Below are 14,467 nucleotides of genomic sequence, written 5' to 3'. Positions count from 1 at the left end.
AGATGGCCGAGTGATAAAATATCATGAACATTTTTTTTTGCTGCCAGGTGCTAGTGTATGACGATAGTTTCCTTAGAAGAGCGGGAGGCTCACGCCAAGGGCTTGTCACTGGAGTCCAAGGCAAGGATGCGGCGTTGTCTCACTACATCGGGCATTTCAACCACAAAAAGGTTTGTAGAAACAATTCAAGTACTTGAAAATTGTACTCATCTCACTTACGGCCCATAAATTCATTGCAATTATTATGTAGATCATAATATACCACAAGGAATATTCCGATGACAATGCAAAGTTCCCTTTGTTTGCAATGAAAGCTATTACAAGATTGTGTGGTGGGCACCCCCTCCCTCTACGTGTATTTGGCATTGGGTATGGGTGCCAGGCACTCAGAGCCCCCTATTTCATGTCCTACACAGCTCAGGCTCTGGCTGCAGGGGTTGAAGACCCGGAAAGCTTAGATCCATACAATAAGTGGCTGTTTCTGAGGGAAAGAAGATGCATGATGCCCATGAAGAGGATAAAAACGACGGGCTCAGGTCCATCTTCTCCCACTCCTGACTCGTGACCGGCGCCACCTCGCATGGCGCTCTGCCGCATTTGAAGCTCCCCAAGCCATTTGTTTCTTCTCTTTGCGGATGTGTTGTAAAGACCGTGTAATTTCTGAGCTCTTAAGAAGTTCCTTCTGCCTTGCTCTATGAATTAGTCGTCTATAAGTCCATTGGTGTAACTCTAATAGGCTATTGGCCTTTTCTTTTCCTCCCCCATGTCGAGTGTGCTTAAAATAACCTGTTCTTGCCATGTAGTGGGTTTTTTCCATGCCTTGTGGTGACCATATTGACAGTGAGCCGTATGTCTTGGCAAAATATGGACCATGGTTGAACAGTATGTGCTGCATTGAAATAAAACAAAATGGTCAGTTGAGTACAATTTAAAATTTTTTTTTGTATACGTAGAATGCCAACCTACCATGTAATGTGTGATATGTTGCCCACCCCACCCTATAAGGTAAGCCTTTTTCCAATCCAGCAAGGCTGCTTGAAATGATGTGAGCTTACTTTGGTCCCAAGAATGTTGCTCAAGGTAGTGGAAAATTTTATCTAGTGATTTCCACACGTTCGCCTTGTGATTCTAGATTGCCCCACCACCAGCATTGTCTTTAACCACTTTATGTAACTGTTTCCATTTGTTAAACAGGATTCTCCTTTCTTCTCTATCTGAATCTTTGAGGCTAAACCCAAGGAACCTTCTTGCCTTCACTCTGCCTATCGATGCTTTCCTCGGTACCTTGTACCGACTTTGAGACATCTTAGGATCCTCTTCGATTTTGACATTGCCTCCATGCAAACCAATGTCTGAGAGCACTCCCTCTAATACTTTGATCACTCTTTTCGACTCACTCTCTGTCTTTAATGTCCATGCAAAACATATGTACAAATGAACCACCTTTTCAATTATTCAACAGAGTGCATGAAGTGTACAGACGTGAACTCTACTCAGAGGAATATCAAGCACTAGTTTAAAAGTTTTATCTTGAAGATGTCTGTTGGGAGCTCTAATCCACTGCACACTCTCAAGTGATTGTGCATCAGCCATGCAATATAAGCATGGATTTGCCACAGCTGCTCCGTGTGTTATGTTGTACATACACTTAAGAGTCTTTAAGTCACCTGCCATGTGCCATTCCACTGTGTAGTCACCAAATCCTTCCACTGAAAGAACGGCTCCGTTTCTTTGTTCACTGATGATAGAAGGAATTTGGGTTTGACTAAAAACCCAATTGAGGATTTCAAAATTTTCCTTATCAACCTGCAGTGAAAAATGAAAACACAAAATCAACAACCAAATAATCAATGTTTTTGTTATCAGAGATTGAACGAAGTATACCTGAAATGATCCTAGAGATAGAATGTTGTTTTCTGATTGCACGCTGAAGTATCGTGGATCCTCTTTCGTTATTGATGGATCCAGAGCTCTGTTCATGAGGGTAATGGTGACTCTCTCCAACTTCTTGTTCTTCAGGACCTCGCACTCGTCGAGCTTCAAAACAAACTTGAGAACCCCACCGCACTCGTCTCGACTGATGTCAAAGAAGTGAACTGCTTACCTTTGCAATGCTTCAAGATCAACGAAGAGGTTGTTGTGCTCGTTAAATTGTACCTTTCTTCCGCCCTTGCCTAAGAACGTTGCTTCAATATGGAATGCTGACCCAAGTTTCTCAAACACCTCATCGTTTACGTGCCAGCGAGCAGCCTTTACATGTGATGGCTTTGGCAACAATGATCCTCTCTATAGTTTATTTTGAGATTTTTTAGCTAATGCTTTGAAGAGTGCCCTGTATCCCATCTGCGAGATGCCACTCTCATCAAGTATTGCTTGCACTTCCATTGGTTCCAGCCAATTCTCGTTCATGAAGGAGGTAAGTAGCCTCCCTTTCAACTTACGAAATTTTTTCTAAGTTATCATCTCTTCAACTACTTCTTTTGGAACTAGACGGCTGTAATGCACTCCGGCATTGAAGCCTGCACCGTTCGAGTTTGGATGCAGTAAAGACCTGCCAAAAAAGCACAATGTGTTATGATCATGTATAGGAAAGTAAGTGTATCCACTTCTTAATGAAGCACATTGAAGAAACAAACTTCGAGTTACCTTAAAGTTCGTATTCGTTTTTTCGAGCCACCACTACCAACCTTCATGTTCTCAAGGTTGCACAGATCTCGTTTTCTTTTCCGACTACCAAGCACGGTGTCTTTCTCTCGCAAACTTGTGATCTTCTTCTCAAGGCCTTGGATTGTCTCTTTGTTTGATGAAATCTTTTCAGAGCATGCTTCATTAAGTTTCTTCAGCTGCATGTTCTCCATTGCTAGGACGTTTCTTTGCCTTTCCGCATTCAATCCTCTCATTTCTAAATGTTCGGTGTATCCCAATAGCCCATCCTTGCCATCGCCTGTGAAATGTAAGAGGTTAGTGATATTAGCAAAGGGAGGTGGCGCATTTGTCGTAGGATCCTTTGGATAAATAGACCCATCGGTCCACAAATCCAAATGATGTTCCTTGTTTGTTCTTCTAAGTTCTTTCTCTCGTTGAGATAAGAAAGACTCCCTCCTACGTTTCTGCAACGGTGCGTACTCTTGCAATACATCAACATGAAGATGATGTGTGTTCTTTCTTTGGGTAAGTGTTAAAGATGAAGGGGCCGAGGATTGTAAGTTCAAATTAGTGTTTTCATCAGGAAAAGATGTGTTCTCCGTTCCTAGAGTTGATAGAGAAGAAGACGAAGAAATGTCTCAGGTTTTGGGAGGGAAAGCCATATTCTCAAGTTTAGAGTTGATAGAGTTCGTGTGGCTTATGTTCCTGGAGGGAACGCTTGTAAGTTGGCATTTCAAATCATTAGTCATACGGTTAGTTGGATTCCTGACAAGAGAACGAAGGATAAGAATGATAAAGACCGCAGCTACCTACCAAAGAATGTCATTTTGGCTTTTTGTTGTGCAAAAAAGTATCACATAAAATGCACAAGTTAACATTTTCATTTTCTCTCTCTAAGCCAACGTGGCACTTCTTACAGGGCCCAAAAGTGAGTCCAACTTTCTCCTAATGCAAGAGATCTCCTAGCAGCCGGAGAAGGCCCTGCCCCCTGGGTCGACTGTGGAACTGAACCAAGAGGGGGGGGAGAAGGAGTAGGGGAGAGCGGTGGAGAAGAGGGACGGGACGGAGCGGCAGAGGTAGAGGGACGGGGGGAAGAGGCGGCGGGAGCAGGAGGCGGGGGGAGGAGGAGAAAGGGGGGGGGAACTATGGGGGAGGAGGGGCTATCAAGGGTGAAGCAGGGATGGGGGCTGGAGCAGGGACCTCATCCTGCTCAAGAGGACCAAACCGGTTCCCCGTGGGAACCCACTACTGCTGAGTAGGCGCCTGAAGACCACTGTGAGTGCCAGGCTGTCGCTGTGGCCCCTGTCGTCGTCGACCACGGGCCTGCTGCCATCCCTCCTCCGTTGGAGCCCCAGGCTCAGAGGGTGGCTCTGCATGTGTGCGTTGTGTCTCTGTCTGTGTCTGCTGGCCAGCCCTTACAGGCTGGGGCTGAGGCTGTGGTGTACGTCGAAGCCTCCTCCGTGGACAGGCCTTCGCTAGATGGCCCATCTGTCAACAAATGAAGCACTGGTTCGGGAGGCCCGAATACTCTACACTCTGTCTAAACCAACCCCCACTCACCCGAGGTAGAAGAATAACTTTCGGGAGCATGTGAGTGTCTCTGACCAAAACGCGAACTGAGGGAATAACAGCCGCCTTGGCAACTACTGAGGCTGTTGTGCATGGTGTCTCCAGGACAGTCCCAATGGCTGAGCCGATCCTGGACAAAAGTGGTAAGTACTCCCTCTGCAAACTCGGAAAGCAGACGGAGATGGGGATGTCTGCCTCCTCTACTAGAACATCCAAAGCAGTTTCGAAACCATGTCTCCACTGTCGAAAGTGGGCTCGTGCTGCTCGGATGGCCAATGGACTCATGGCAATGACCTTGGACGCCATCTCGTAGGTCTCAAACTCGATCTGATAGTAGCCTCGTCCGAGTATCTGTACGTGCAAGATCTTGCCCACCTCTACGAGAAGGCGGGCCTAGAGGGTGGGCTCAGTGATGGCGAGCGATGTCAAATGGTGGGCTCAGCGGGGTCGGGCGAGGGGTCTTTGGACGAGTCCCTCTGTGGCGGAGCTGGAGCCTCCATCTGTGTCTACTGCTATGGCAAAGAAGCGGGCGGTGAAGAGACTGTGCAATCGAGCGCGCCAAGCACTACCCAAAGAAACAGTGCTGCCAGAGCCAATTGCAGGAGGCTTCGAAAAAGAAGAAGACCCCGGGGGTGGGGAGGGCGGATAAGGTGGGCAATGTGTGGCTTCTCAAGAGGCAGCGGGGGGGGGATGGCGGCAGGAGAGGGAGGCAGTGGGAAATGGGGGCAGCGAGCGGGTACGCGCAGCAAGGGGATGGGCGGGCCGGGCTGCAGCGCGCAAAGGCAGGCGGGGGCGGGGGCGGGGGGCAACGCTAGGGCGGCGGAGGGGGGGGGGCAGTGATAGCGAAGGCGAAGCGGGGGGGGGGGGGGGGGGCCATTCAACAGTAGCAAGCGTCCTCACAGACAAACCACTTTCATGATCCCTTAACCTTTCTCTCTTTTGGGTTACGCTAATCCAAATTGGGCAAGCTCGCATTTATCTTTAAGATCTACTAGTGGCAATTGCTTCTTCATTAATGGCAGTCTTGTTTCTTGGACCAACAAAAAAACAACATTGTGTTGCAATTTCTACAACAGAGTCTGAATATGTTATCACATCACTTGCAGCTCATAAGTTGTTTTGGCTTCAATAAATGCTGGTTGATATTGATCATTCTCCTCTTTTTAGCACACCCTTGCGGTGTAATAATCAGAGTGCTATTAGTTTTGCAAAAGACTATGTTCAACATAACAAGTCAAAGCATATTATTGTGCATTATTATTATAATTGATATGAAGTATGCAAAGGCACTATTATGATTGAACATTCTTTAAGTGACCAAATGATTACAGATATTCTTACCAAAGACCTCAACGAGTCTCACTTCATCCTCTTGCGTTCGGAGCTTGGATTTTCTTCAGCCTTACTCTTTCTAGATTAGCCTCTCTATTATAATCATGGCATCTTTGTCCATATGACATTGTAATCATATAGGTACCATGCACTATGCACACTCGACATTTGCATATTATGACCTCTTGGTCGCTTGTATATTTGTACATAGATACACAGAACACTTGCACATCATTACTGGTTCGTATTCACATTTGTATAAAGGCTTGGGTTTTTCCTATTTTCTTGTTTGGAGCTCAAAATATCTAGATTCCCTTCTAATTTGGTCCGATGAATTTGAATTTGCTAGTCTTAACAAATTTTTAATTTTGATGCAGTTTCACAACTCTTTTTGCACTCTAATGGTGAAAAATTATTCTTTAAAATATTAAGTATTCAAAATCTACAAAAGTTCAATTTTTATGCTCCAAAGGTGATGGATCATGATCGAGACTTATCAAACTTGTTGTTCAAAGTATATGGACATTGTTCCCATGATCTTTTGTGTTTTTGTGTGTTACTTCAACAATCAAAGTTGTTGCAAATACTATTCAAAAATTTGGTTTGCAGTCTATACATTTGGTCAATACTCCTTATCTTGCGAGTTCTACAAAACAAACACGTCTGAAAGCAACAACCTTCAACTTGTCACAAATCAACCTTATGCGAACTTGATTGGATAACTTCAGCTTGTTGGCATTAACACTCGTCCTGATATTTCTTTTGCTGCTAATTATCTTTAGCAATGTCTTGCACATCTTTCTCTTAAGCATTCGTCTGCAGCAAAACTTGTATTCAAATACTTAAAAGGTACTACAGATTTTGGTTTGGTCAATCGACGACAATTGACATCGGACTCAATGTAATCTCTCTTTTGGGTTACACTAATCCAAATTGGGCAAGCTCTCATTTATCTATACGATCTACTTGTGGCAATTGCTTCTTCATTAATTGTTGTTTTGTTTCTTGGACAAACAAAAAACAACGTTGTGTTACAATTTCTACAACAGAGTCTGAATATGTTATCGCATTACTTGTAGCTCGTGAGCTGATTTGGCTTCAATAAATGCTGGTTAATATTGGTCATTCTCCTCTTTTTAGTACACCCTTGCGGTGTAATAATGAAAGTGCTATTAGTTTTGCAAAAGACTATGGTCAACATAACAAGTCAGCATATTATTGTGCATTATCATTATGTTCAATATGAAGTACGCAAAAGCACTATCATGATTGAACATTCTCTAAGTGACCAAATGATTGCAGATATAAGTTTACCAAAGGCCTCAACGAGTCTCGCTTCATCCTCTTGCGTTCGGAGCTTGGATTTGCTTCAGCCTCACTCTTTCTACATTAGCCTCTTTGCTATAATCATGGTAGCTTTGTACATATGACATTGTAATCATATAGGTACCATGCATTGTGTACACTCCACATTTGCATATTGTGACCTCTTGGTCGCTTGTATATTTGTACATAGATATAGAGAACACTTTCACATCATTACTGGTTCATATTTTCACATTTGTATAGAGGCTTAGGTTTTTTCCTTGTACTCCCCAAAGGTATTTACATCCAAAGCTAGAGATCTTTGTTTGAGAGGGAGTGTTGGAGCTATATATGGCTCACTCTACTCAACGTGGTCTCACCTATATATATGTATCTTGTCCTCAATATAAATAAGTCTTTGGAAGTGTACATGTTGTGTCTCTTGTTCTCTCTCTCTCTCTCTCTCTCTCTCTCTCTCTCATTGGCGATGCAAGGACCCACAGAGAGCATGATTATAAAAAAGATAGATATGATGGATATGTTGACAGTGACTACGATGATGAATGCATAGAATAGACCATGAGGCATCGAGTTGATATAAACCCTGGCTCTTTAAGAGTGTAACCATAACAACTTAATCTATTCAATGTTTACCAAGGTAAGGTTTTACATGTCATGGATCATGGCTGAATTGTAAAGCTTCTAAGCTTTGTGATCGAAAGGAAGGGATTATACAAGTGTTGAAATTTTCTACACGTATGATTGCTAATGCAAAAAGTGTTGTGAAGAGAGAAAGGATCTTTTTCCATGGCTGAACATAAAATCAGCCTTTCTATGATGGATGTGGACCAAAACTCAACACGAGAGCTCCTATCTATAAAAAGGTCTTAAATTGGATGAGGAACCTAATCCATCTAGTATGAATTAGCCTTCACTAGATCGCAAAGGGCTTTGTGGAATTATCATCACATAGAAGGATGAAAATTTCACCTCTAGACGACCACTAAAGAGAACGAGTTATTTTGAGCAATGAGAAGCTAAGAAACTATAGCGACATGCATCTTGGATATGATACGAATAAATATGGAGTCTTGTATCACGACAAAGGTACTCAAGAGAAGCTTGAAATTGAGCTCAATGAGAATAAACCAACCTTCTTAAAAGGACAAACAAAGACTTTTGATGTGTCATTTGTGAGGATCGTATGCAAATGGTACTCCATTGTCCCAAAGGCTTGCATCCAACACTAACACTACTTCACAGTAGGAGCAACTAATATCATGATTTGCATATAATCATAAGTTGAACGACTTTTAATTTGTACGAGTATCATAAGAAGCATATATGAGTAGACAAGAATGACTCCACCCATCAAAATTACAAAGTTCATAATTTGCATCCAAGTGTCCAAGTGTCCAAGTGTAATAGCTTAGACAACAGATTAAGACTACAAAGCAAGGCACGGCTCTCGTGTTTTATAATTTTTGGGGGGACATGCATGAAGTTTCAACAATTTCACTCTATACCTCATTGCATGTCGAAATGTTTACCAATTCACATTGTTTTCATGTAGCTTAACACACTTACCTTTGTCTTGCACACTTAGGTACCCAAATATGTGTACCAAGTTAATAGTGCACTTCAACTTTTAGAGTTTGTCAATGCTTTTTGTATTTTCAATTCGCCAAAGCTTTCTTTGATTTTGTCTAGCTACATTCTTTCCTCCCTAGTTGATACTCAATGTCAATGGAACTCTCTTTTTTTTTCTGGCAAATTGCACAACTCCCGTGCAAGGTGACAAGCAACATTCGTGAGCGCCAACGGGGCACTTGATTGCATTCAATCCGATGACTCTGGTCACCAACAAGTATGAATGCTCAAACAACGAAGCTAGCTTCTTTGGACAATCATCGTATATTCTTAATAAATACATCTACACTTCTTTTCCTACAGTTCCATCGTATATATTGGACTAGCGCTTACTTTACGACTTTGTTTACGCCTTGTTATATCAAACACTTTTGCGAACTTGTTCTGTTTTTTCGATTCCAGACCTTAGGCATATAATTTCCCAATGAAGAAATGCAAAGTACTGAAAAACAAAGGCTGTTGTGAGCAAGAGATTGAAAGACCCTTTGGCAATTTCGCAAGGGACCATTACACAAGCGAGGAACGGTCGTCCGCTCGCTCCAAAGGTTTGCATTGAGTCATATCGATGGAGCTAAAACTAGTCAGGTGGGCAAAGGATGGCTATGTACTACACAATATTTACAGAGCTTTGGCCAAAGTAGAAAGGGGCACTATGCACAATCCCCTCCTTTGCAAGGGCGAATCATCAATACTTTGATCCCCATCTGTTGATGAGCTATTGAACATCTAAACATTCAAACACCATACATCCACAAAGAGTATCAGTATGACGTACAATAATACAAATGATTAAGCACACATTATACATAGTACATACATGCATATATACAGATATACATATGCATATGCATATGCATACCCACACGCGAAACACACATAAATATGTACATATACATATACAATTCGCACATATACATATGCATATGCATACCCACACGTACACAAACACATATATGTATATATATACATATACATATACACATATACAATTCGTTACCTTGATCTCACTTTCAAGCTCCTTCACGTACTCTATCAGTACTCTTAACACTTCATCACCCTCCATCTGCGACGAATTTGAATATAGTACTTTAGCAATTTGTAACGTTGACCTAATAGATTTTATTTTAAGCAATTTAGTGAGGACTAAAGAGCCCTCTAGCTATCAAAGTACTTCCACAAGAATCACAATCTATACATGGTGTCACAAGCAATTTAGTTAGGAGTTCATTGATTGCTTTCACTCTATGCGTGCAGCATCTTCGTTGCACCCGGTGCATGTGTTTGCAATCCATTCAATTTTAAATCTATCTCCTTCAATATTCTGTCCATATAACCAATTTTGCCTTCTTGTTCATCATCTATGAAGTCATGGAAAGTTAGAGCCATATATTAACTTCTTCAGACAAGGAGGAACAAGCTGACAAAAATCGTGTATACCGCCGACAAGAGGTGCAAATTCAAACTCTCTAATGAAACAGGGACAACTATAATCATTTGCTGTAGTTTAGCGACACTAGGGCTCTTGCCCTCCACCCTTGAGCAACTTGATACATCATCTACTCTCTTATAAAACAGGGACAACTATAATAATTTGCTGTAGTTTTGTGACACTGGGGCTCCACCCTTGAGCAACTTGATACATCATCTACAACTAGGAGGGTGGCATAGTGAACCATCAATTGTCCCAGTCCCGGCACGACATATCGAAGCTCTTCTGGGCATACTATCATACGATACCCATATTTGGGCTTCCCCTGCCAACTATTCTCCCCGCCCCAACGCATATTGGGTATAGTCACATGGAGCCAGGCATGGAACATGGAAATGGAACGAGGCCAGCAATGCTACCTAAGATGAAAACAACTTGCTCTTTGCAATGGAAACAGATAAGAAACAGCAGCTTCTAAACGGCAAAAGGGAAATGATTAAGAGCAACATGTGACTAAGAGAATGAAGTTTCCAATCCGATATGCCATTTCTTTGAGACGATGGTATCAGGCTATCCGTCTTACTAAATTAAGATAAGAGGTTTGCCAAGTACAATTGGAGTATTAAGAAACCATACATGACTTTCATATATCATATCCAAGCAAGCAAGCCACCACCAACATATCCAGAAAACAAAGAGCCTGTTAGTAGTACCTTAGGGCCTTGAGGAAGGAGCAGTTGCAATGTGCTGAGACGCTCATCGATAGCCTGTGCAGTCCAATTTGATTCTCATTTCACAGAAAAGCCACGAAAAGCGCATCACCGTAAAGATTCACTGGTTTTTATGTTCTTCGAGAAACTTACCGATGAAAGAGATCCTCCCCATTGGTCAGATTCATCGTCGGATTTATATTCAGCCTATCAAGAGAGAGCACTATATAAGCCGGGAAGCTTGAAAGATACAAACAAGAAAAGAATGCTGATACGCCCATGCTATCACTACAATGAGCAATAAAAATCTACCATGCCAGGCAGCCATTACAGGAATTGAATGCAGCAATTCAAGCTTCACTACACTATTATTATGCTTCATAGTATGGTTGCCAGCTTGAAAGACAGGGTAACAAAGGCAAGAGTGCACAAATGAAAATAAATTGGATAAGGCAACCTGCAGATTGAAGTCATATATGAACAAATGCAATAAATGAGATGATGTAAGTCATAAAAACTAGTGCAATAAATGAGGCAATTGATTAGGTTTCTAGGCTTACCTCTAGTGGTGATGAAGAGGGAGGTTCATCCAGCTTAAGCTTCTTGGAGCAGAGCACATGATGGTTTGATGAGCAATTGGGCAGCACTCTTTTGGTGGCAAACCCATATATTTCCTTCTCCTCCACACTGGCCATTTGTGGGGCAGATGCCATTCTCTATCTTTCTGTAATTATCCACCTCTCTTTCTCTCCCTCTACTCTGCACAATCATTGAATCGTTTGCACCGAATTAAGGCATACTTGCGGCCTCGATCATCCACAGCCACCATTGCATGCAGAAAATGAAAGGAAACTTGCTCCAAACAGAAGCATTCAATTGGACTCAACGTACCTTAGTCCAAAGCCTTTGTAGTTGAGAGCTGTGTGTGTGTGTGTGTGTGTGTGTGTGTGTGAGAGAGAGAGAGAGAGAGAGAGAGAGAGGCTTGCAAGAAGAGAGCTGCAGATTTGAATCCAGTTGCGAGAAACTACAGCCCGTGCGCATATGTATATATGTGGGTGTGCAATGTATATGTGTGTGTGTGTGTGAGAGAGAGAGAGAGAGAGAGAGAGGGAGAGAGAGAGGGAAAGAGAGAGAGAGAGAGAGAGAGAGAGAGAGAGAGAGCGCTGAGAGCTCAGTATGGGGAAGGGCGAGGGGGAGCGAAGTGGCGGTGATGATAGTTATAGGAAGTGGGAGTGGCCTCATCCTTTTCAATTAAGGTGTCATAGACGGGGGTGGCCATGGTGGGTGGAGGTGCCTGTGTGTGTGCCCGTGTCTGTGTGTGTGTGTGTGGGGGGGGGGAGAGAGAATAGTGGAGGCCTGACTTGGACAGCGTTCCGTGTGCGAGTGCGAAGAGTGCGAGCGAGAGGGACTATCATGCTTGCCGCAGTAATGAGTGTGGGTGGTCATTGAGAGATGAGAGAGAGAGAGAGAGAGAGCGCGGGTAAAATCAGAATTCAGAGGCTGGAAGAAGCAGCTGCAGCTGTTGGCGTACATTGAGATTCCTACGTGCAGCCTCGCGTGTGTACTACTCTCTCTCTCTTTCTCTCTCTTCCCAGAGTCCAGGCTATGCCGGGCCGCACCTGGACTCCTGGAGGCTGCTGGCCGCTGGACGACGCACCCACCCTCTCTCTCTCTCTTCTCTCTCTCTCTCTCTCTCTCTCAAATCCTCTTTCGTAAGCTAATAACCACGGTTCTCTCTCTATCCTCTCTCTCTCTCTCTCTAAGTTGTAGCTGTTGCCCACTACCCCCGCACCAATCAACACTTTACATAAGGCAGTGTGAATTTTAATGAGGGCGCTCTTTCTCTCTCTCTCTCTCTCTCTCTCTCTCTCTCTCTCTCTCCCCAACACACACACCGTGCAAACAACGCTTAATTGAAGGGGCACACACCAATGGGCGAGCGCTCGAGCCTGCCCAATTTCAAATGAAAATTATATATTATATAAATTACCATAAATTGCCAACTTCATACAAGAGATCCACCCCTCTCCAACGATGGGCAAGGGAGTTTAGATGTCCCTGTTTTTGGGCGCTGGTCCTTTTGCTCGACAAATTCGTGTTCGCGGTTGGAATCCACGCAAGTGCACTCAACGTTGGCCATGCGATGTGTAACTAGACCCGTCAACTCTTGTAAACCCTAGAGATGATGGTAGCCTCCACATCGACGCTTCTTGGGGCAGGTCGATGAATGTTCCGCAACTCCCCAATCTACCTACTAATATCGTCGCCATATTTCTCCCAGACATCAGACCCTCTTTCTTTCCAATATGGATGGAGTTGCCCAACTTGCCTCCTTAGTATCGACCATTTATCAAGACTATTGCTAGCCCCCAAGGCAACGTCTTGGGCATCAGACGTCAACAAGTGTTCATCCCTAGATGGCATCCTCAAGTTCCAAATGAGCTTGAACTCTTGAAAGACGAAGCTTCACAAGCACATCCTCATTCAAAGGGATGACAGTGTCAACGTTTTGCTATGGGGTAGAGGAGCCATATTAGAGATGCCCAAATTGGGGGCAGCATAGTGGACATCAATTTTGTCCAAATTGGATAAGTAGGGGCTTGATCAGGAGAGCCACGTGCCTCTCTACACATGGCAATAAGTTGGTGATGTGCTGACGTGGGTTTTTTGAGTAATTTTCCATTTTGTGTGTTAAAATTTTGGGGGTGTGGCCCTGGGCCTCACATGCATCCACGTCATTGCTAGGTACTAGGATCATAACGGCCCAAGACACGTCAAGTAACTACCCAAGAAAACTCATGGCAGTTTCATTTAAATCCTCTCGAGAACGAGTTTTCAAATGTGCGCTTCGAGCAATGCTACCCCCCTGTGCCTCAAAAATTTGTGTGTGTGTGAGTTTCGAGACGTGTGCCTTCGTCTGCACATCATTTGGGAGATGTGATTCCCTCATAGCTCTATCGTTGTATTGCCTACCTAGCCCATAGTCATCTCCCAAGGTTGCCACAGGCGTGTGTAGTGTGCCATTTGTGTTGTGCCATTAGCGTCACCCATCCTCAGATCGATGCCCCTGTCCATGGCGGTTTCCCATAATCATCTCCCAAGGCCGACACACCATGGTGCCATCAACAAAACCCATCATTTGGTTGTTGCCCCTATCCACAGTTGTAGGGTGGCCAATAGCCCCACCTTGGCCACCCTCACATACTTTGTTGCATGATGCTTACGCAAACACTGTAACCCACAGAGAATTAGAGTTGTCAATAGCAGACAGCGTGATGGAGAAGCACACAAACAATAGCTTCTTGCCCTAGTGCTTCGAGCATTTGGTCCATGTACACCCACAAAACTGTGATGGGCACCGGCCGACAGTACATTCAACATGCCTTGGGACCTCTACATGAATGCTCCTAGCTTCTAAACTCACGCTCTGAAGGCTTGTCTACATGAAGTCTTCATTGCTCCACTGAAACCGACCTGCTCCCGGCAAAAGGTAGAGAAAACAATGGCATATCAACCCTCTATCTGGCCAGCATTCACTGCTATGAGTATGTATTCCTCTTGCTTTCCTTATATTCTCTTTGTTAGCTCGTTTTGCATGCTTTTCTTCTAATTCTCTATATTTTTTCCTTTGTGCAAGAAAACCAGACTATTTGTTGAGAAACTGCGTGGTCAGCCGCAAGCGACATGTTGATCACAAGTGCCTTATGGCTTGTCGTCGAGACCTACGCAATTTCTTTCGATGTCGCTTGCAAGAAAACCAGACTATTATTGTCGCTTGCGGCTGATCAACATGCAAGGGCTTCAAAACTAACCCTTCCAGGGAGCC

At 43.7% G+C, this 14,467-nt stretch overlaps 2 protein-coding genes across 4 annotated transcripts; both read right to left on the bottom strand.

The window, feature by feature from the left end:
- Positions 1 to 272: 272 nt before the first annotated feature.
- LOC147442502 (uncharacterized) lies at positions 273 to 3,698 on the bottom strand. 2 transcript variants are annotated; one of them, XM_086529672.1, is made up of 4 exons: positions 2,647 to 3,698; positions 1,885 to 2,551; positions 967 to 1,806; positions 273 to 889 (listed from the first exon to the last, which is right to left on the bottom strand). In XM_086529672.1, the coding sequence occupies exons 1-2, from the start codon at positions 2,898 to 2,900 to the stop codon at positions 2,452 to 2,454; spliced, it is 354 nt and encodes a 117-aa protein (XP_086385798.1). In that variant the 5' UTR covers positions 2,901 to 3,698; the 3' UTR covers positions 273 to 889; positions 967 to 1,806; positions 1,885 to 2,451. The 2 variants fall into 2 exon arrangements, with proteins under 2 accessions (XP_086385798.1, XP_086385797.1); XM_086529671.1 differs by having other exon boundaries at positions 2,647 to 3,693.
- A 5,247-nt stretch (positions 3,699 to 8,945) lies between these two features.
- Positions 8,946 to 12,269, bottom strand: LOC147442501 (uncharacterized). Of its 2 annotated transcripts, none has more exons than XM_086528667.1 (6): positions 11,533 to 12,269; positions 11,202 to 11,395; positions 10,795 to 10,848; positions 10,645 to 10,698; positions 9,500 to 9,565; positions 8,946 to 9,228 (listed from the first exon to the last, which is right to left on the bottom strand). In XM_086528667.1, the coding sequence occupies exons 2-6, from the start codon at positions 11,352 to 11,354 to the stop codon at positions 9,121 to 9,123; spliced, it is 435 nt and encodes a 144-aa protein (XP_086384793.1). In that variant the 5' UTR covers positions 11,355 to 11,395; positions 11,533 to 12,269; the 3' UTR covers positions 8,946 to 9,120. The 2 variants fall into 2 exon arrangements, with proteins under 2 accessions (XP_086384793.1, XP_086384791.1); XM_086528665.1 differs by having other exon boundaries at positions 11,202 to 11,400; positions 11,533 to 12,265.
- Positions 12,270 to 14,467: the final 2,198 nt, after the last annotated feature.

Source organism: Adiantum capillus-veneris, chromosome 14 (assembly GCF_014529385.1).
Source record: "Adiantum capillus-veneris isolate H3 chromosome 14, ASM1452938v2, whole genome shotgun sequence".
Lineage (NCBI taxonomy): Eukaryota > Viridiplantae > Streptophyta > Polypodiopsida > Polypodiales > Pteridaceae > Adiantum > Adiantum capillus-veneris.
The sequence above is the reverse complement of the archived record's forward strand: the minus strand, read 5'-3'. Positions and strand labels throughout refer to the sequence as shown.